Below are 22,252 nucleotides of genomic sequence, written 5' to 3' on the forward strand. Positions count from 1 at the left end.
CATACCTCATTTGAATGAAACCATTCTTCATAATGACAGACAGCACTGACATCAGGTGGACCTCAAGTGCTGTTGCTGAGGCTGCTGACATGCACGCATGCAGCTGTGCAGGTGAGCAGCCACTGCCTTGTCTCTGTGGCCCATGGGCTAGCTGTACAGTACAACCATCAGTTAGGGTGGCGTCACCTGAAGGCGAGCTAGTTCAGTGTGAAAGAACAGTGCTTGGCTTCAGTAAAAGACCTGCAGCAACTTGTAGGATTCATTTTGTTTATTATTTGGTTTCATAGTTGACTAAAAATGAGTCCAGCAGTTGTCAGCCTTATATCCACAACATTTTTTATATTGTAATTGGAAAAGGCTAATAAAGACCAAAATTCCTTTGGTTAATTACTTGTGTATATGTGTATTGTTACAGTACACTGTCTGAATGCTGTCTTTTGCAGAGATATCTTGAGACCTCTTGTCCATATTTCACTGTTGAAGTGACCAGTGTACGCCTCATCCTGTGAAGTACCTTGGAAGCTGGCCCCTTAAAACTGATATTTGAAGATGAGGACAGACGGGGGTCCTTGGAAGAATTTTAACTCAAGCTACTGAGAGCTGCTCTGAAGGATCTCAGGCTGGAGTTTCCTGCTGGCTTTCCCTCCATCGCTAGAGAAGCACCTGCAGCCAGAAGGTAGGAGCCACTTGGCCTTTGCTGGGTCCCAGCCTGCCACCTCCAGCACTGCTCCCCTCCTGCCTTCCCAGCAGCATCTCCCAGCCGCAGCTGCTGGGTAATGGACAGCAGCCCAGGTTTTGCTGCGAGACCTTAATCTGCACTGTCGGCCCTCATTACTGCCACTCAGTGCCGTTGTGCCCAGCCATGAGGGGTCACGAGATGACATGGGAGAGGTCGGGCGGGGGTGTATAAAAGGGCCTGCCAAGCACCGGGAACTACGGAAAGGCTAAAAAGAGAACAGCTAGCCAAGCGATGCTCCTGGCGGCTTGCTGGGGACGGGGCTGAAAGCGGCTGGGTTCACACCGAGTTTCCTGGAGGTCACTCCGCAATATGGTAACTCCTGGCTCGGCTGTCAGCGCCCATCAGGCCGGCTGTCCTCTGAGGCAGGGGGAGGGAAGGAGGTTTGTTTAGAAGCGTTAGCCTGCCCCTCCCCCGGCCCCATTAGTGGCCCTTATTAAACCAACACAGACAAAGAGCAAAGATGCCCTCGTTAATGGAGAGTCTCCGATAATTACTCTGCTCTGCCGCTTCTTTTGGGGCCTGAATGGCCTTTGAATAATGTTTCTCTTGCTGCGGCTGCAGACAATACCCGCGCAGACCGCTTTAAGCGGTGCCAATCCCATTAGCGGGAGAATAGCGGGGCTTCGGGGCGGCGCGGCGGGGAGGGCAGCGGGCGCGCCCTCCTCCTCCACCCGCCGCGACCCACTAAAGCAAAGCAGGGAAGCGCTGGGAGAAAGCCCGTTTCAGGAACCATCTCCCCAGCTAAGCAGCGCCCGAGCTAAGGGTCAACGCGGTGCCCGGCGCTGCTGGAGCGCCAGGACGGGCATTGTCCAGTCACAGCAAGGGCAGAGGAGAGCTGGGGGCAGAAGGAGACCAAGGAGGAGGGCCTCGTCCACCCTTTCCTCCCGTCCCCTGGGCACAGCTCTCACACCCACACAAGACACCAAAGGGGATGGAGGCCCAACAGTCTGTGAAATCAGAATCAGTCTATGCTCCTGCTTTACAGTGCAGAGAAAAAGGAGGTGGCAGTCATCCCTCTGCATCCAGTTGCTTGCAAGGCATGAAAATGGCTATACCGGCCAATTTCAGGAGAGTTAATTCTGCACTGCACACCCTGAGCAGGAAGCTAATTAGTGTGTTCAATAGGTAGCTATCAACCCAAGTTGGAGGAGTTGGAATAACTCTACCTGAGCCTTTCTCTTTGATCTCCCTTTCTGCGTGATAAGTGAGAATAGTGTATAGCTGGGCTGGCTGCGGTGTTTAATTTAATCATCTGATGATATTTATTTTCATAAACATGAACTTAAGGAACAATTATCGGAAAGGTTTCATCTTGTGCTGAACGTGCCAGTTAACGGCCTTTCTGTGAGGTAATAGCTTCTATGTAGGGAGTCAGTAATTAAAATGTGTGAAAAAAGGCCCCTGCTTCAGAGGCAGTGAGGAAAGACGGTGGGTCTAATGCTCAGCTGGTGTGAACTGGCTAGTCTGTCAATGGCTACAATAAATGGCCATTCCTCCTTCCACATCATGACAGCCCAAAGGATTCTTGAGAGTTTCCCAGTTAAAGGCAAAGAAGTTTGGATTCTTATCAGAAGGAGCCAAACTCAGGAATTCGTGGCACGGTGATCTGGGTTTGGGAAAGGATTCTCATGGAGATGTTCAGATCTAAAGAAGAGCACTCAGTCCTGCAAGCTCTCACACAAGGAAAGCAGCTAAGTGAAGTTTCCAGTGTTAGCAGATACAGCCATTTTCTCCTTCTTCTGTTGCTGACTCTCTAAACTTTCAGAATCTCAATCTAAAAGCTGAGAAAAAGTTGACATTTGAGGCATTTGGGTAGAAGGAAGATGACTTCATTTATGTCTTAATCGGGTGGACATACAGGGCACAATTTGTTTACCTGTGCAGTTAACCACCAGATGGCTCTATGCACTGTGTTCAGCTTCAGGCCATATGTTGATTGTTGATGAGCAAGGGGGACAAAGCTGGAAGTCAAGCTGCGTGGAACGTTTTGTTATAGCCACCACCATGTCTTTAACCTGCTTGAAACATGTTGGAGGATGGTGATACCCTTAAACAATGAAAACTACTAAATCTGGGATTTATATTCTTAAATATGTGAAGTTATCACAACATCATTTTCCAAGGTTCATATTTCTTCAGAACTTGAGCCTGTCATCCTGCAGCTTCAAAGGATAAGGCTGGTCATTTGTTCTTTCCAATAGCACACAGACTGCAGGCAGAGAAATCTCCAAATCTCCAGCGAATTAAAGGAAGAAAATGTAGACCACCTGCCCAGAAAGAATAAGTTGTTTAAACCTGTGGCAGAAGAATATGTGAGGGCTTACAGATTTAAAAAAAAAAAAAAAAAAAAAAAAAAAAGGAAAGGGGATGGAATCCCTTCCTTCTGTCAATAAAACGATGACCATTGTTCATAAAAGTGCTTCTCACAAAAGAGAAGTAAAAACTTGAAACCAAACTGTTCCCTAACACCCAGCATAAGAAAGGTGCATCCTAACTGCATTTTGCACAGAAAAGGGAAAGTGCTATCCATCTCAGCCCTTTTGCAAAGGGTTTCCAGCAGATGAGAGCACAGTTAGGAATATCCAGAGCTGGGAAAAGCACTCTTCAGGGAGCTGAAAAGCGTGCCTCTTTTGTCCTGGGGCAAACACATGGTGTTTTCTACAAGCCTCCACAGAGCACAGGGCCATTCTGGGATGATGCAGGGGCCATGGTGCTGGCCAGCCCCCGGGAAACATCTACCAAGGCATGGAGCACTGGGAGGAGGCACATTTCCCATCAGCTGCACAGCAGACGATGCCTGGTGCAAGCCTGAGTGACTGGACATATTTGTCAGATTGGGTCCCAAGGAGCCCCTGTGGGACGTACTTTGGCTGTAGGAAAGAGGGAGGCAGGAACCATGGCTGAGTGCAGTGAATGCTGAGGACCTAGGGTTGAGACAGCTGAAGCTGTTCTGGGTTCATGGCACATGGCTGCTGTCCTTCCAGGGTTACGGCTGCCAAGCATCTCTGGTAGTCTGTTTTTGAGCAGAAGGATGATTCTTCTTGAATGAGGGTTCTCTGCTGTCTTCCAATTGCTTCCTTCTTCAACGTCCTCTCCCTCCCCTAAAAAGAAGTGACATCTGTGCCATATCCCTGAGCAGATCTCCTACAGCTGTTGCAAGAAGTCCACTGCTCTCCTGCAGTCAAGTCACTTTTCCATTGTGGGTGGAAGATGAGATAGGGACCACTTGCCAGAAAATTACCTAAGTATGTGCATATTGTTAAACAAAAGCAATTTTTCTTCAACACTGCATTACAATCAGAACCAGGAGAAGATGGGTTTCATACCTGCTGAGTACAGGGCATACCGCTTGCCTGTTCCCTCTCCCAGCATTGATGCCCCCACAGATGCGATGCCTGCATGTCCCATGGTGTCTGCAGGACCCAGAACAGGAGCTGGGGGTCCATGGCTGGCAGAGGGGTGAAGTTCTGAAGCCTTGGTAGGCCTGGGAGACCAAGCGGGCTGTTCTTGTTCAGAGGAGCCTGAGAGAGAAATGTCTCAGCACCATGTGAGAAAAGGGTGGTTGGAAATAAATAGTGATGAAGCAGGTGATGATGTTGCACCAGAGGGATTGTGATGAATAAAACTGACTTAGAATAAAAAGAAAACTTTGCCTGTTACTCAGTGAACAGGCCATTCATCTTTATGAGCTGAACTTGAAATGCGCGGTGCTGTACTGACAGATTGTTTGGAAAGGCCAGGATTACCTAATTTTCAGGCAGACAAACTGGTACCTTTGTGCACCACGGGTGCTCATTCATCCTTGCTGTCACTGAAATCAGGTAATGCACACGAACGCAACCTGGTTATGTTCTGTAGTATATGTGAAATTGTTGGTATGTGATGAAGAGAAGAAAAACTGCTTATGGAAGATAACCAAACACGTTCCTTTTATGGATGACTGCGAGTCCCCTTTCTGGACTTGCTTCAGTGTGGCCCTTTAGTGCAGCAGTGTCTGAGCTCTGATCCAGCCTGGTTCAGCCCAGCACCAGCTCCCCGGGTGCTGCACAGGGTGGCTCGGGGTGCGCTGGGCTTCCAGACTCAGGCATGTCCCTAACCCGCACCTAGGTGTGCCTGGCCTGGAGGTTATTTTTGCACAATCCCTACCTTTGGGCGGGGTCCAACGCTAGATTCCAATGGAATAATCAATTTGCAACTGTCGGGCAACTTTTGGTTTTCTTTGGTAACAGGCTGCACCGGGGATCTTGTTGCTGCCCTGTGGCGACACCGATTCCACCTCCCTCCCTCCCTCCCTCCCGGGTAAGCCTCCGTGCCCTCGACGCCCGGCGCCCGGCCTGGGGCTCCTTGCCCGGGGGTCCCGGCCCCGGGCCGCCTCTCCCGGCGGGGGGGGGACGCGGGCGGCCCCCGGCGGGGGGAACCTTGGTGCCGCGGCGCCGTTTCCCGCGGCGGCCGGGCCGGCTTTGCGGCAGGACGCGGCCCCGCCGAGGAGGGGCCGGGCCGGGCCGGGCCGTGCCTGCGCGCCGCCGGCTCCGCTCCGCTGGGCTGGGCTGGGCTCGGGCCGGGGGCTCGGAGCGGGGAGCCCCTTCCTCGGAGCACGGGCGGCCAGGTAAACCCTCCCGGGCGGCCGGGCGCGCCGCGGGGCTCGAGGGCTGGGCGAGCCCGCCGGGACCGCCTCCACGTCCCGCCGGGTCGGGCTCCCCCCGGGCCGCCCGCAGCGGGGCGAGGCCCGAGCGTGGTCGGCTCGGCGCTAGGCTCCGGCCCCGCCTGCGGGGCAGGCCCCGGCCTCGCACCTTTCCGCAGCTCTCCGCGGGAATTTGGGCCGCTCCCAGTCGGTGCAGGCACGTCCAGGGTGTGTGTGTGTGTGCACAGTGTGCAGGCATCGCTCCCTTTTAATAGCACAGTGACATAGTGCTGTAGTGGCTTTGCACTGCAGTGAAATTAGTTCTCTTATGGAGCAAGCAGGCAAGCAAAGTCTGTGGCGTTAAACCTGCTGGAGTTAAAGAGGCCCGACAGGAGAGTATCGGCTGCATGGGTGTGCGTGACAGCTGGAGGAGCAATGTGAACACTGGGGTTAGTGGCATTGCCAGGGAAGGGAAGAAAGTCGAGATTAGGTTAGCACAAGGAATCATGGCTTGTGCCTGATCTGTTTTCTGCTCTGCAAATATGTACTTAAAGCTCTGATCCTATGAGGATTTACGGACAAGTCTAATTTTAGGCACTGCGTCATCCTACTGAGTGACTACAAGTCACTGTGTGTAAGAATAAGAAACCATCTGAATCTTGGTAGGACAGATACCCATACACTAAGCAACAGGAGTTGCCCTCTTACTGCTTTCATAGTTTGTACGTCCTGTATGGAAAACAAAAATAAAGGATTAAATTTGAGACAAAAAAATCACAGAATCACAGAATTGTCTAGGTTGGAAGAGACCTCAAGATCTTCAAGTCCAACCTCTGACCTAACACTAACAAGTCCTCCACTAATCAGAAATCTAAAATGTGAAACATAGCACTCTGTAGTGGAATGAAGAATCTAATCAGTCTACAGCAGCTAGGTGCATCATACCTACAGAACCATATCAGACTGCAGTTGTGTGGTGTTGTTCATATTTCAATTTAATCAGATGTTCTGAGGTTTCCACAGGGCTTCTGTAAAGATCGTTTGCAACAAGCTTACAGTTTAGTTTAGAAAACACCAAATGTTTGTGCTGGAGGAGTCAAATGACTCTATAGCAGCTTGTGTAGCTGAGCCAGCCTGCAGGGGTTAGCAGTTGTGGCAGGGCTGCCAGGACCTGAGGGTTTGGGTTGCTGTGGTAGTCTGCTGAATTTAGCATTATTTGGATCATTGCTTCCTTTCCTTCCCCTGCCCCTTTTCCCTTATAATGAATGTGCCAAACCACTGTGGCCCTGGCTGTTTGAAAGACAAGAAGAGGGCTTAGTTTGAGGTTCAAGATGAGTTTGTTATTAAACGTGTAGTTCCGTCAATGTCAGCATTCAACCACTGATAGTTATGGGGAATCCGGGGTCTCACCGTGGAAAGGCTTGCGGTGTCCCAGCCAAGCTCTTTGGGTACCATGGTGAGCAAGAGGAGTTGGTTGCAGATCAGGGTTACTCAGAAAGCCATGTGATGAACAAATGTGAAATTCAAGTCTGTATTTTCTTTTGGCATTGCTGTAATCCCAGAGAAGAAATATCTCCCGTGTTCTTGTGGGAGGTCTTGTTTCTTGCCTTCTTGGCCTCTGGTGCAATAGCAGCTGCTGTTCCCAGTGATGAGGGTGCACTGGGCTGTGCTGGCACAACTGGAGCCTGATTATAGCTTCCTGCTTGGTGTGCCTCAAAAAAACTACACTGCAGAGGTAACTAAAAATTAATTGTGTAGGCTGGCATAGATAGCAACAGATTCAGTTATTGCATTACTATTTATACCAGCTAGTGCTTTGTCTAGAAAAGTCCCAAAGCTGCTTATTGTCCATGAGTCCTACTTATGAGATAAATGTCTTTATGTGGCAGCCCTCCCTTATATACATCCTTCGTTACTTAAATGCAGCCGCCTCTGGGCATCAGGGGAAGCATGTCAGGCAGAACACAACAGCTGAAAGCTCAGCAGCCTGATTTCCAGCAGTCTGTAAATGAGTAGCGAAATATGTCTTTCATTTCTGTTGAGAACTCATGGGGACAAACTGAAAATGTCTTCATTTCTGATCTTTGTTAAATAAAGAAAAAGACAAGCTTTTAAATGCTGGCCCTTCTCTTCACCATAGTTCTAGAAAATATGGAACAGGGAGATAATTATAATTTCAGTTGTGTTAACCAGAAATGTTTATTAAAAATGTTTTCTGTCACTTGTTATATCCAAATTTCTTTGACTTTCTAGAAGGAGGCAAGCTGGTGTGTTGTGGTGGCAATGTGCAATTCAGTCACATTTCTTCTTGTACTGGAGGAGGTTTGTGTCCTGCCTCTCGGATACCCTGCTCCCTGACTTCCTCTGCACTCTGTGCTGAGCTCAGGAGGTCACAGGCTGTCCTGTTTTATTGTCCTTGTGGTGTCTGGAACAGGCAAGAGTTCTTGTAGTCAAGAGCAGCATGTAAAGTGCAAGTTACATAGTTTTAAACAAACCTGTATGCACAAAAGCAAATGAACCTGAGTGCAGAAATCTTTTACCCTCCTTTGGGTTAGTTATGACTACAGGTATGTTTAAGACCATGCATTTGTGCCTAAGGGCAAATCACTGCACTGCTTCATTCACGTCGTTCCTGTGGATTTTGTGCCTGAAGTGTGGGTTTCAAGTGTTTGCCCCTTGGTCTGTAGGGGTGGGGCTGGGTCTCAGGAGACCCTCTGTTTCCCTGGGCCTGAAATCCTTCCCCAGCCTGGAGAGGTGTGTGCCAGATGGCTGCAAGGAAAAGGAGTCAGTGATGGGATTGCCTCTGGGAAAGACAAGCTGTCTGTGGTCCATCTTCTTCCACTGCCCAGTCCTCTTCTAATTCCAGATCTACTTTGTTGTGGTGCAACATTGAGTGCAACACTGTGGTGCAGCTGAGGAGTGTTCTGCACTCCTCAGCTTACAGTTGTTTGAATTTTAATTACCGTTTCCAAAGTGCAGTTAAAATTAAAGTAATGTGTACTATAAGCACTGCTTATTATTCATTAATGTGCTCATCACTGAATGAGGTGTTTATAGCTGTGATGTGTTAGCTTGCCATGCAGGGTGAGGATGCCTGGGGATGCCTCTTCTTTGTGAGGCAATGTAAATTTCATTCAGACATTTAAAGGAAGAATCTAACAAGCTTGTGTCTTGTGTTGTTCACTCAGCAAAAAAGGCGGTAGGTTACCCAGGGTTTTAAAAGGACTGGGGAGAAAGCTGACCTTGTGCTTGGGGAACAAAATACAGCCATGATACAAAAAAATGTTCTGGTTTCACACGGACAGTGTCCCTGCTGGTACTCCCTACAATCATCCCTTGTGAAGTTCCTTGTAATCAGTTGCACCTCCAAATTATGTATGAGAGGCAAGCAGGAGTGTGGCTTTTAATCACTACTCAGAGAAGTAGCCAGTGCATACACGTGATTTGTAATCACTACGAGTATAAGCATTTTGAACCAGAACTGTTTTGTTTATGTATGGCTGGCATGCAGTGCAGTGGGTATGGCTGGGGATGTTGAATGCTGAGGTTTCAGCCACAATAGCTGCAACATTATGGTTCCTGGACAGCTGAGGGAAAGAGGGCTTCTGGCTGGGAGGGAGACCTTTAAACAAGCTCCTGGTCAGAAAAAGATTGAGAATGTTTGTTGAGTAGGCCTTGCTATAGTGTAAATAAATAAAACATCATCTGCTGTCTAGTTACAGCAGGGGGATGCTGGAAAGATGGCACTGCACGATACCTTGCATTCTGCTGCCACTTTGAATTTTTCAACTTCTTTTTGCAAGCAATCTGTGCCAGCAGTGTATAAAAATGTGTAAACAGTGATAAAGATTTTGTGTGACAGCCACCGGTGTATCATCCTCCTCTTTCAGCCAGTCAGGTATGCCACCTGACAAATACACAATATTTCTTAACTAAGAGGTAACTCCTAAGTCTTCAGCTTCATAATGTCTTTTTTTTTTTTTTTTTAATGGATTCTGTACCACAGAGCCTGGTTTCCAGGGACTGTCATTGACCTAAAGGCATCCTATTTAGATTCTGGGCAACACTTGGCCGATGTGACCCACAGGGCTTGTCCTTGTTGCAGCAAAACCTGTAGGCCGTGATTGTTCAAGGTGCCACTTGAAGAGAGTCGGGTCACAGGCTGAGGTTGCTCAGAGTGTGACTGACAGGAAGGCTCATTAGGTATTAGCTGCACCAGCCCCAGTAGATTGTATTCAAGGTGGTCGTAGGTCTGTCTTTTCTTCAGATGACCTGGTGTTCAGACCAGGCTTGTCACAGCCGATAAGCTGAACTGTTAGTGGTCCAGGACTGCAGCACACCAGCAATAAAGGTTTCTGTGGCTGTTTTAATTAGCTCTGCTACCAAATTGTTACCAAACTGGAAGAATGTCCCATTCTGTTTTCCTTGCTAGCGTAGGAGTTTCAGCCTGCAGTTTCTATGCAGCGTGAGATAAGCAGAGCCGGTTCCCACAGCAGGTTCCAGGGATAGGGCGAGCCCTCCAGTGACTGAGGCACTGCTGCTCTCTGTTCACATACAGGTAACTTGTGGATCTCCTCTTGTGGTCTTGAGAATTCTCAGAATGCCCCATTGACTGTCAGAAATTTGACCCTAAGAATCATTGGGAATGAGTGAAACTTGGGAACTTCTGACAATATTGCTCATGTTTTGCTATCTTTTGGCTGGCTGGGAGCAATTCTTGCTTATGCCTTTCTTCCTGAACACATTGCCTGTGTATATCATCGATTGTTCTTTTCTGGTTCTCTCTCTATATACAAAAAAAAAGGGAGAGCCCCTATTTATCAGTTGTGTATGACTCGTTGTTTTATACATCTCTGTCACCTGTTCTCTGAAGTAGGGGTCTTGTGAGCACTAAAACCAACCAGACTGCTTTCTTAACCGAGGTCTGTGATGTCCCCTTCTTGCTCTCCCCCTCTGCTTCCCAGTTTCCAGATTTATCTGACATTAACCACTTGTGCTGTGGTTAATTTGGAGAGACCCATGTCATGGCACTGGTCATCTGGAAAGGATAAGTGACTGTGTTTTGTTTACCTCTCCTTTAGCAGAAGGCTGAGTTTGGGCCTGTTTGCTGTCCTTATTTAACAAGTGCAAGAACTGTGTCTTTGAAGACACTACTGACCATAACGTGTGAGGTGGGGGTACACAGCAAGTGCCTGTTGGGGTAGTATGTGTCGCTTACAAGATTGCTCTTGCCTCTTCCATGCTTTTTATATTGTGGGGTGGTGCCTGGCTATTCTCCCTGGTAAAAGCTCGTCGGGAAATTAAATGATCTCTTCCAGTGTACCTTCCTAGGCGCCTGGCATCCATGATTGTCCTCTGCTGTCAGATTGCTCAGTCAGCTAGGTTAGCCTTTGTGGCTTCTCTAGGCTTTGTGTAATCATAACTAAACTGAGCTTCTGCATCTCGTGTGGCATGACCAGCAATCATTGCTGTTTACCTCAGCCATTTGAGTAATGTGGTCATTACACACTTATGATAGTAAAGACTTTACTCATGTTGTAAGTGACCCTTAATTATCTGACTGCTACACGTTCATGGACAAAAGCTGTACCTGCACCAGATGTGTAGAAAAGCAAGTTGTTCAGCTGCTGCAAGCCCCATGTTGAGCAGTGTTTGCTAAGAACAGTGCACCATGTTCCTTCACCTATTTTCAGTCAGACTCGTTCCCAGGGGTCTGGATGAGCTATTAGGTTTCTGCTTCCTGTAACAAAGCTTTGCTTATGCTTGCCTGTAGCTTTAGCAGTCTTTAGTTGACTGGGCTGATACATCCCTCTTCCTCATATTCACTACCTTAGGCTGAACATCTTTGGAAAATTTCATGTGTTTCCAAAAAACAATCCATCACGCACTACATTTGATAGTAATTTAAAATGAGTTCATCCTAGCCTACCATTTTCCTTTTTTGTTGTTCACACGAAGGGAGTATTTCCACTGCTTTCCCTCCTGGAGGAGATTCTGATGGAGCTGTTTACTGGCATATCAAAGTTTGCCTTCATTTGGCACCAAATCCCTGCAAATGTCTGAAGAAAATTTTTGTTGACTGTCACTGTCAGAAAATGCCAAATTGTGTTTATGGAGGCTTTCAGGATCGCAGTACTAGGGGGGAATTGCTGCACACTTGGCACAACTCTTTCTTTGACCTAAGAAGGTTCTTGGTGGTATAGAAGGGGATCAGCCTGCCTCCACTGAGGTTACATTTCTTGTAGTTACTGAGCAGGGCAAACAGACCAAGTTAAAAGTTGTTAGTGTTGGCTTTTGTGAACCATATAATGCAGGGGCCTGTCATCTTCTCATGACCTTGTGATTCAGCATCTCAACGGAAGTGAGGTCAGTTTGTAGTTCTTCAGCACCACGCGTGGCTGCGTGACACGGGGTAACTCCAGTCTCACCGCATCCAGAGAAACGTGCAGCCACATGAAGCATGGCTTCCAGCATTTACAGATCGAACTGTTAAATGTAAGTGTCAATTTTCTCCCCTTCCCCTTCCCACCTTTCCTAATGATTTAAAATAATGAACAGAGCAACGCTGCATCTGCTACCACTGAAATTCTTCTGAAATGCTTCAGTGGCATGTCACAAGCACTTCTGGAGTGATTGCTGCTCCAGTCTCTTGTGTGGGAGCAAGGCTGTGTTCCGTGCCAACCCCTGGGAAGCAGTGTCTTTGTATGGGCCAGCCTACAACTTTCACCGTTGGCGTCTGGTTATGTTGGTGCTGGTTTGTTCAAGTGAATGCCTGTTGTGGTTTTGCAACTTCAAAATACCATAGGAGGCTGTGGGATAAGTGGATAGATTGTACCGCATCATGTCCCTTAGCCTGTTGGAGCTGTAAGGCACCAGGGAGCAGAACGCTGTTCAAGGGTTGCTGGCAGGAATGAGCTTTGAGACTGAACATCGTGCTGCATGAAGTTGACAATGCAGCTGTGCCCAGGATGACTTTATTTCCCACTGCCATCGACTGGCACAGCTGCACAGCTTTGCAAAGAGTCTGTTCCCATACTGTTCTGATTTGAAACCTCTCCACATCCATTCTGTTCGGTGCTCTCATTGCAATTGTGGCTCTGGCATGTCTCACTCTACATCTGCTTGTTGAAGCTGAGCCTCATCCTGGTTTGCTGTGAGACTAGTGATGTGAATCCTTGCAGAGATAAAGGGAGGAAGATCCCAGTGTAAAGCCTTCAAGCTTCCAGAGTTGTGTATGTGGTTATTTATTTATTTTATTTATTTATTTTTTTGAATAATTTACTTGGAATGTATTTAGAGAGATCATGGTCTGAACTGCTGATCTGTTTCAAAGGGGGGCAAGCTGCTACTTTCGAACACGAGCATGTTGTGGCTGGCCACAGGAGAAGCAGGGATGGGAGGAAGCCACCAGATGATTGTGGAGGGGCTTTGAGTTTTGTGCTCCAGGACTCCGTAGCCCCTCCTTTTTGGGAGTGCTGGTCTCCTTCCTCCCTCTGGCCTGCTTTAGGAAGGAGTGCCTATTTAAACAACTTTGCTAATTTAAGTTAGCTCAAAGCAAACAGACCGTTCTGGATTAAAAAAAATAATATTAAAAATAAGCATTATGTATGTTTGATGCTGTTTAATAGATGTTTTTTCCTGCTGGGTGTAAATCTTTATGGGTTTTGGTAGCACTTCAGCATCATTCACAAGCTAATGAGCTGCTAATTATCAGTCCTGTCCAGGCTAATTAATTCTGTTAAGTGTGTATGCATCTAGCTCTGAGCTAATGCGGCTTTGCTGCTTCTAGGACTTCAGCTGATGTGGTCAAAACTGGGACATAGACCTTCTTGACTTCAGACTGCACTGCTTGCACAGGCTCTAGGTGCTGTAGTTTCTTCTAACAGCCATGAGAGCTGTTCTCCCACTGGCACCCAGGTGCCAAGAATGTGTGTGTATTTGGTTTCCCCAGTTTAAAGGCACCTACCCCACACATCCCTTGGGCATGGCAGCGCTGTGGGTGGAGCTTCAAGAGGGGGAGGCTGAAAGGCAGCAGGCTTGGTGAGACAGAAATTGGCAATGAGACACCCCCCTATTGCACCACAGGGAGTGCAATAACCCTCCCTTCCTTCCTGGAGTGAGCTCAGGTGGGTCAGTACAGTTCTGCAATAGTTCCAGCCTTAAAACCCTTCTCAATTATGTTTTGCCAAGTCAGCTGCTTGGAAGTAAAGATTGACAGATTTATGACAGTATGGTTTATGGCGTGTTTTCTTTTGCTCGTAGGATGCACTGTCTTTCTGGGACCTAGTGTGCTGCACTATTTCACACAGGTTCCCAGCAATATTCTAGAGAGAAATGTGCAGCACTCATGCATTGCTCTGCAGCAGCCTCTTAGCATTGTGATATTTAATAAATCAATCTGTTTATGCAGAAAAGTAGCAAAGTGGCAGCTGCAAAACTAATGCCAGTCTCCTAAAATTGGGAGTGCAAGCAATCTAGGAGAAAAAGGCAAAGTATTTGAGATCTGTTGCCTTATTTTGCTACCCTTCTTCTATCAACTTTTTCTTGCAGCCTCATAGCAGCCTATCCTAAGCATTCCCTAGGTGGCTGTGTTTTCAGTGTTAGTCACTACTGCCTCCCAGTGAAGATCTCTACAGCTTGGTTAGTCACTTGTGTCGCTTTGGGTCCTCTTTATTTGGTGCCCCACCCTGCTCTCTGCAGGTTCCAGTTCAAGAAGACATAAAACACTGTGACTTTGGAAAGAATGGTGCAGTTAAACAGTTACCTGGGAAAAGGCCTGTACTGACATCATGCTTTGCTTTGCTTTACAGGTAACCTGCTGTCACGATGAGGTTACTTCATAGAGTCACTATAGCCAAGTCGATCGGAGGATGTTAAGTCTCGCATCTGAAGACAAGGGTTGGTTTGGTTCCGTTCCACCACAAAGGATCGTGGTTGGTGCATGTCTTTGTTAATCTCTAAGTGTGCCAAGGGCAGGCGTGAAGCAGCTCTTTCCCTTGTCCCCCTTGGCAGCCCAGGATATGGAGGCTCTTGAAGTTGATGACATTAGCCCTGCCTTGGAAGTGACTGAAGACTTTTTCAATAGTTTTGATACTAAGCTTGAAAAGATCGTTCAGCCCTCTGAGGTGTACAGTGTGCAGGAGGTTCCTGAGCTGGTTGGGCACGAGGTATTTGATCAGATAACAGAAAGCAGGAATCTGAGGAACGTCACCTCCTTAGCCAAAAGTAACCTCATCTGGGATCACTGCAAAAATGGCCTGTTGGAAACCAAAGCTCAGACAGCGTTCCCTGCCAAAGAGCAGCGCTTGGTGCAGAGGGGAACAGTTGCTGACAGCCTTGCTTGGGCAGGGGAAGGGGAGACTGCAGCTTTTAACATCTTCAATATCTGCCAGCGGAGGAGAGACAGACCTCGCTCAGTGAACGACATCCTGGTGCAGAATGAAGAATCCTCCAAGTTCAAGCCAGGGCACAACAGGTCGCGCTCCGATATCAGCCATATGAATTGGGGAATGGTCTTCACGGGCACCTCTCTGCAGCAACCACCTCTGCCTGGTCAGGACAATAACTGTGCTCTGCTCTCTTACCTGGCATTAACCAAGGGAGAGGACATCCAAGGAAACACAGGTTTGTACAGATGCTTTATTGTTTCTGTCGATGTGAAGGCTTTTCTATTTGGATTTAATATTTATCTTGAAAGGGAAGCTGCTTGTTTAAAAGCAACTAAACAAAAACCCCTCTGAGCTAGCTTTTAAAATGATAGAAATTAGCACGGCTCTCGTATCTTTGATACAGTTCTAGCTATTTGCCTGGTTAATGATCATTTTTTAAAACAATCTTGACTTCTGTTCCTTTGATGGTTTGAAAAACTAAACTTGTTTTACTTTTTGCTCCTACTTCATTTATTATGACTCAGGAAGAAATCATTTGTTTGCATTTATAATAGTTTTCTTACCTGATTTTCCTATACTAAAAAAAACTTTGAATGCTAAAACTAGTGGGAGAATGGCAAATGCAAACAAAGTCAGTTTTTATAAAGAAATCAATGAGCGGCCATTAAAAAGAGGGTATACAAAGCTTTACTGTGAGGCCTGAGATCGCTGCTGTGTTTCTTTAAGAAATGCAGCCTATTCAGTCTATAAACAATTAACAAAAACTCAAGCACAGTATTTGTGCTTGTCAATATTAAGGCTTCTCTGCCAGCTTTGTATGGGGTGCCGGAAGTCTTGTTGTCACATTGAGGCAGGCATCTCTAGTGAGCCGTATGGCGTAGTGTTTCACCAAGTTACAGTTTTTCCTTTCCCTTTCTCAAGCAGCACACTGGAAGAGGTTGTGCTCAGAGCTTCAGAAACACTGAACCACTGTCCCTGTCTCTATGATTTATTTTGTAGATACTAGCAGTGAATTGGGCACAGAAAGGAAAAACAGTGCCACAAAGGTTTTATAATATAAATAAAGGCATGGCTTAACAAAGGAATTTCTAAAACCAAAGGGGTTGTGAAAGCATGGGGCGGGGGGAACAAGTGGTGGAATGACTCCAGTTATGAACAGGTAGGCTGCTTTTAGGTTAGGTTTTCCAGGTAAGTCAGCTGTTTGGGGGCATGAAAAGCAGGTGCTTAAATGGGTGTTTGTGGATATGTTTGTAGATAAAAATATAAATGTATATGTAGTACATATGTATACACACACAAAGCTGTTGGTTATTGTGTTATGTTGGGGCATAGTTTCTGTAACCCAAAGGAAGGTAGGTGCTTTTGTGTGCAAGGGATGCATACCTGCTGCTATTTTTGTTTAAGGGAGATATTTTGCTTCATGTAGAGTGGGGGCTCTGTTCTGCATGCAGAATGTGTTCCCTGATGCATCACACCTCTTTCCCGGGCGAAGCAAATTACACCCCTTCTACTTACACATGGTGACTTGCATAGTCACATTGCTGGGCTCAAAGTTGTCAGCAGCACAGGTCTCTTCAAAATGGCTTTTTTTATAGAGGAGACCCAGTAGGGTAGAGTTCTGGGATCTTGGAGGTGAACTGAGCAAGGGCAGGAAAGGGATTAGTAAGGGTGGCTGAAGAACTTCTGCCAGGACCCTCCTGTAGCCCAGCAGCACTCAGTACCTCTAAGATGCTCAGCCCACCCTTTTCTAGTGTTTGCAACAGTCCAAGGCATTTGTCAGTGCTTGTTATGTGCCCTCCAGGAGCTTTTTTGCATGGGATGGTTCGAGGGTGGTGGTACCTGCTTTGAGGAAGGAGAACTGTGCTCTGAAAATGAACTCTTTTAGTCTGTTTCCTTGACCTGTTCTGTTCAGCTGCTGTGCAGGGTTTAGAAGGTAGCTGTGGTATTTCTCCCCTCTGTGTTTACTAGAGTGCTTGCCATAGTTTGCTGCTACTGCTAGCTGAGCTGAAAACAGAAAAACAAAGCCAAGAAAGTAGGTGTTGCAGGTATGTGTATCCAGGACTGGTAATTATTCTCCACAGGAGACCAAAAATGTATTTTAAGGTTGGCTAAAAGCTGTCGCAGTAGTTGAAAGAGTCCTAATGGCCTCAGCCTGTGGAGGTATCCCTTTCCAGGGCTTTAATGCAGATTAAGCCAATGCATATGAGGTACTGAGAGCAATTTCCAGCCACTCCTTTCAGTCCTCACCGTGGTAAAGGACTTTCCTCTAGAGCCTGCAGAGGTCTCCCAGTCCTTCTAGGCTGGCCGAGTTGCTGCATAGATTAGCTCTTCACAATTATTTTTTTTATCTTCATAGTATATTTATTTCTATGAGCTTATCTGTTCCTGCTGCTTGCTTTTTCATAATACAAATAAAATGAATCTGGATCCTTTCCATGTGCTGTGAAAGAAAAGGCTCTGAAAAGAAGCTGTGCCTTTTGGGTCTGTATCTCCTAAGGCCTGCTGGCAAAACAGCTAGTATACTAGAAATGAGCGCTGTTTGTACTACAGACCAGTGTCAAGCAGTAAGTGGAGCTAGCAAAGAAGAAAGTTGTAAGCAAATTCAAGGCAGGCTTTTGTGTTTCTGGGCATGTGGCCTGGCAAACAAAGGGAGAATACTGCTTCTGTAGTATCCTGCGAAAGCTTGCTTAGATCATTAAAACACAATGTGTGAGCAGTTATCTTTGACAGTCATGTGGATGTTTTCATTCAAACACAACCACTCCTAAGAGTGTGGGTGCTACAGTATTTTTCCTGGGTAGCTGCTTGGTGTGCCTGCCATGCATGTGAGCTCAGGGAACTGCAGAGCTTTCACCAACAGGGAGCTGTGCCCATATTCAGCCAGCCCCACTGATTTCAGCAGTATGCTTTGCCAGGATGCTGCATCTATGGATTGGTTGCAGCACTGTGGCATGGCAAAAGAGGCATGTTGGAGAAAGGTGACTGCTCTAGAGCTGGTTAACAAGGCAAAAGTCGACTCCAATTGGGGCCAGGATTTCACTTGTTTCTTTCTGCTGACTGATTTACCATTTTTTCCCTCTCTTCACGTCTTTTCACCTCCTCAGGAAGGAGCTGCAAAGACAGTTAGTTGGAACAGTGAGGTTTTGTGGTAGGTAAGGGAGCTGCTGCAGAGGCGAAAGTGGTCAGAGATCCTGAGCAGTGTGAGATGCTGAAGGTGTGACTTGTGGAGTTGCGGAGCCCTCACACTGCCCCTCTGCGTAAAGCCTAGCTCCTCACTGGTCTCCCAGGGAGGTTTCTGAAGTCTAATTGCCATTTGTGGTTTTGCAAAACCACTCGTATAGCACTATCTTTTGTCAGTGGTAAGTAGCAGTCACGCAGCCAGGGCAGACCAATATGCTGCTAATTGCCACTGGGATGGCAGAACGTTATTGCTGTGTGGTATTGTGCAGAAGATAATGGTGCTGCCATCTGAGAGGCAGATGTGCGGAAACAACACTTCTGCACCTTCCTCTCTGGAGAGCAGGAAGCCTCAAACTACTTGGAAATAATCCCAGAAGTATCAAGCCAGTTGGAGAGCCGGTGCCCCCTGTGGCCAATCTATTTTCAGCATTAAAAGGTAGTCAAGAAATAGTTAGCTGTACTGCAGAGGTTTGGAGCCTTTCAAGATTTGAGGAGGCAAAATTGTTATTTGAAATCCAGTGCCAGTTGGAAGTAGTTGGATGTCCTCCACTGAGCTGGGTCCATAAGTGCCAGGGACTGTCAGTGCATCTAGCAAGAGACAGCCCCTTCTCCCAGGAGGTTGCAGCTTAAATAAACCACACAGTAAAGATAGGGAGGGTTACAGGGACAAAGAGAGGTGAGGTGCTTTGAGTGGGTTCACATGGGAGTGTAATTTGTATCACCTCATCTCATCTGCTAGATAATACTTCCCCTCTAAGACCGCCGGCTATCTCGGGGTGTGCTGCAGTTGTTTCAGCTTGCACCTGATGGCCTCTCGGGCATGGGCACCCTGCGAGCTGGAAGGGCCACAGGGGGCTGGCAGAGAGCGGTGGCAGAGGGGGCCAGGCTGGGCAGCTGTGTCAGATGGAGGGAAGTGTGCCCGGCTCCCCTGCCCTGCCTGGGAGGCCATGCGAGGGCGCAGAGGCATGGTGAGGAGAGTGCAGTGGGAGGCAATGGGAGGGGCTCGCGTACAGTCAGGAACTTCACAGTGCAGGAGGGTTGCAGCAAGCAGCACCAATGAGTTTGGTTGTGAGGCCATGCTGGTCGGGAGGGTTATGTTCTGTGGAGATTCTTGCTCTGGAGTTACAGCACTCCGTAAAGCTAATGAACAGAGTTTTCATCTCCTGGGGCAGTGCTGATTGCTTCCAGTCATGTCGCGATGACTTTCATAACTGAATTTTCAGGTTAGTTGCTATTACAGCAACTTCTCCTTTAGTGGTGTCAGTTAACTCCCCTAATGTGAACTGACCCTGTTTTCATGGCTTTGTCAATCACTTTATCCCCCTTCTTTCTTCTTTTTGAAGCTGAATTCAGTGAACTTATACAAAGATCAGCAAATGCATCTTCATTTAATATTCTCACTTCTTTTGCAAGTGCTGCTGCTTCGTGCATCTCCTAGTTGGTGGTAGGTAACCATCTCTTTCTGCACATTATATATACTTCTGTTCGTTCCAGAGCTGTTCAGGGTTGGCCTTGCACCTTTCTGTCCCTTTGACTGAATCCAAACACCTTCTTTACTGCCCCCCAGCACAGGCTCTGTGTCAGGAGGCACAGGGTCCTGGTGGTCTACTTAGTAAGCACTTCACAAGAGTTTGACTTGCTGCTGGGGAACAAAAAGGTTTGGATGGACTGGCTGGGCAGTAGGGATCATGTACACTTCAGTAGTTTCATATAGTTTAAAAGAACATAAAATAACACACCTGAAAGGAAAGATATAAATAATAATTTGTCTAGGTTCTTTATTCATATCTTTAGGCACTTCATTCAGCATATTTTGCTGAACAGCTAAGCCAACCCCACCATCGAATGCACAAATCTAAAATTAAGAAGTTGCCAAATTCAGCATTTTCAAAGCATGTTTTGCTTTCCCTAAGCCTAAGGAAGATGAAAAGAGTGAATTGTTTTCCTGATGGGGAGAAATGCTGCAGCTTACAGGAGGGAGTGTGGGAAACGATGTGCAAAATTGAGGTAGACAAAAAGTACAAGTAAGCTGAGCTGGCCAACTTCACTTGCAGGAGGCCTCTTTCCTAGCTTGTATCTCTGGCTGAGACTGCCATGCTAAAACTGTGTTTGAATTGAGAAATTGTTGGAGAAAAGTGTTTTGGTATTTAAGGTGACTTCCACAGGTTTTTGCAGTTATACTCTCCAACCATGTCTGGCAGTGCCATCTCTAAAAACTATGGAGCTTGTAGTGCAGCAACACACTGACCTGAGGGAGCATTTTAGGTCACAAAGGCATCTGCTGAGTACTATGGGAATCTGAGAGGAGGACCACTGACAAAAGCTCTGTAACTTGTGCTCATCTCATACTAAGCATTAGAGAATCCAGAGAGCAGTACCACCTAAGAGGCAAGTCCCTCAGAAACCGAGCATCTCCGCTTCTACTCCTTTCCTTGGTGTTGCTGTAATCAGAAATGCTTCAGTAGTGCAGAGCAGGGCATGTTTTCGTGCCTTACCAGCAGAGACTCAAGTACGGTCAGTTGTTCAGGAACATAAATCTCCTGGGTGTGCTGAGACAACGTTTGGGCTCCCTCTCAGGCTCCCAGACACGGAAAGCAGCAGGTGTGTGCGTGGCGCAGAGTGCCCAGCTGGAATGAGGTGGGAGTTCCCAAAGGAGAGGAGAGATGCTGAGGAGCCTATTGCCCTGTCCTCAGCTGCTGAGTCTCTCTTTGTTTCCTTCTGCCTCCTTCCCCCTCTTATCTTGAGATTGGAACTCCAAATGGCTTAGACATGAGCAATTTACTGTGATTATTTCCACTTCTTTTTTTTTCTTTAACTCTTCCTCAATTTACTTTTCCTGTCTCCGTGGGGAGGAAGAGAAATGCAGTTTTTGTTTGGAAGGTGGATGGAGAGGTGGTAGCATTTGCTCTCCAAACAGCAAGGTATTACGTAGCACACTGCGCATGGAGGTGACAAAGGAGCAGAGGGCTTTAAGGGGTGTGTGTGCCTGTCTCTGCCAGCATCTACTGCCCTAACATTAACTATAGGAGGCATTTGAATGTTAATCAAGTTGGCTGCTGATTTTGTCTCAGTTAGGGCAAGAGCCAGTGGAGCTGATTTACAGGGGCTTGAGGGAAAGAGTGGGATGAAGGAGGGAGAGGGAGTGCCTCTGTGAAAGGCAGGGAGAGATAGCCTTTCTGTAACTCAACAAAAGACAAGCAAACCTGTGTGCAGATGAAGGAGGGGTGGCTGGGGGAAGGTTACGATTTGTCTTATTACGGACAAGCTTGAACTGTCATCTGTACTTGATGGAAGCGAGAGAGATTGCAGTTGGAGCTGCAGAAGCAGAAGCGCTGCCTCCCTGATTGGATTAATAGAAAGGGAAGATGACTCTAGAATGGCTGCCCATTATCTGCACTACAAAGGGATTAGTGTGGGTTTCAGAGAAATTAATGGCTTTTGAGTTAGCGCAGAAATACTAATGAATGTCAGGGCCAGAGATGTATGGTGAACTAAATTGGTTCTCTTTTAGTGTGTGTGCGCGCACGCGTGTATCCATTTGGGGTTATGAAAGTGTGCTTTTTCTCTACCGTTTTAAGTTTTAGATTGGGTTTTCAGTTTTCATATATAACTGAAATATTCTCCAGTAGCATATGTCTGCAAGATACAGTTATATTGTTTTCTACCATTTCAGACAGTGCCGAAGTAATGATTTTTTTAAAATTGTTATGACTTTTGTCATATATGCAGAAAATCTTTCTAGGTAAAGTATAGAGTGCTTTGAACACGGTGTTAAATGCCATCTCCATTCAGAGTATGTGGGTTACGTGGGGAAGCTGAGGCTGAGCTGGCAAAGCAAAACCTAAGCGTGTCCTATTTTGTTAGTGTAGATAGGAGGTAGCATCCTTCCCTCATTTTTAACTGTCTTAGGTTTGCATACTCACATTAAGTATATTAAGCCAATTAAGTCTCATGGATGTTCATTAAGGTTGAAGCTTTTTTACTGAATCCTTATAAACATTTAAAGTTGGTCTTTACTGAGAACTTTTTTTGCCAGCCATCCTGGGAAGCCCAGAACAGTGGGGACGCAGTACTTTATATACAGGATTATCTTGGCCTCTGTCAAACCCAGGTGCTTCTGCTGTCTGAGCTCTGCATTGAAGACATACTAGGCATACTCTCAGGTGATCACGTTTAAAACTTGTTGGAGTGTGGGCTGTTAACTTGAGTGGTAAGTGGTTAAGCTGAGATGTTGAAAATTTTTTCTGCCTCCAGCTGCCTGCCCCATCACTCTTTGAAAGCTCACAGCCTGAGGGTACAAACTGCTAGTGAAGGAGCTCCTTC

The 22,252-nt window shown here is 46.9% G+C and overlaps 1 protein-coding gene across 3 annotated transcripts in view; it reads left to right on the forward strand.

Moving 5' to 3' along the window:
- Positions 1–22,252, forward strand: part of PLEKHM3 (pleckstrin homology domain containing M3) — a 101,562-nt gene that overhangs the window by 6,799 nt on the left and 72,511 nt on the right. For 2 of the 3 annotated variants that reach the window (XM_032190605.1, XM_032190603.1), the window contains exons 1-2: positions 5,291–5,345; positions 14,171–14,984. In XM_032190605.1, coding sequence (XP_032046496.1) covers positions 14,381–14,984 — 604 coding nt within the window. In that variant the 5' untranslated portion in view covers positions 5,291–5,345; positions 14,171–14,380. Of the gene's footprint in view, positions 1–443; positions 677–5,290; positions 5,346–14,170; positions 14,985–22,252 lie in introns of those variants that run through there. The other variant, XM_032190604.1, reaches the window with a different exon arrangement.

This window comes from Aythya fuligula, chromosome 6, assembly GCF_009819795.1.
Source record: "Aythya fuligula isolate bAytFul2 chromosome 6, bAytFul2.pri, whole genome shotgun sequence".
Taxonomy (NCBI): Eukaryota; Metazoa; Chordata; class Aves; order Anseriformes; family Anatidae; genus Aythya; species Aythya fuligula.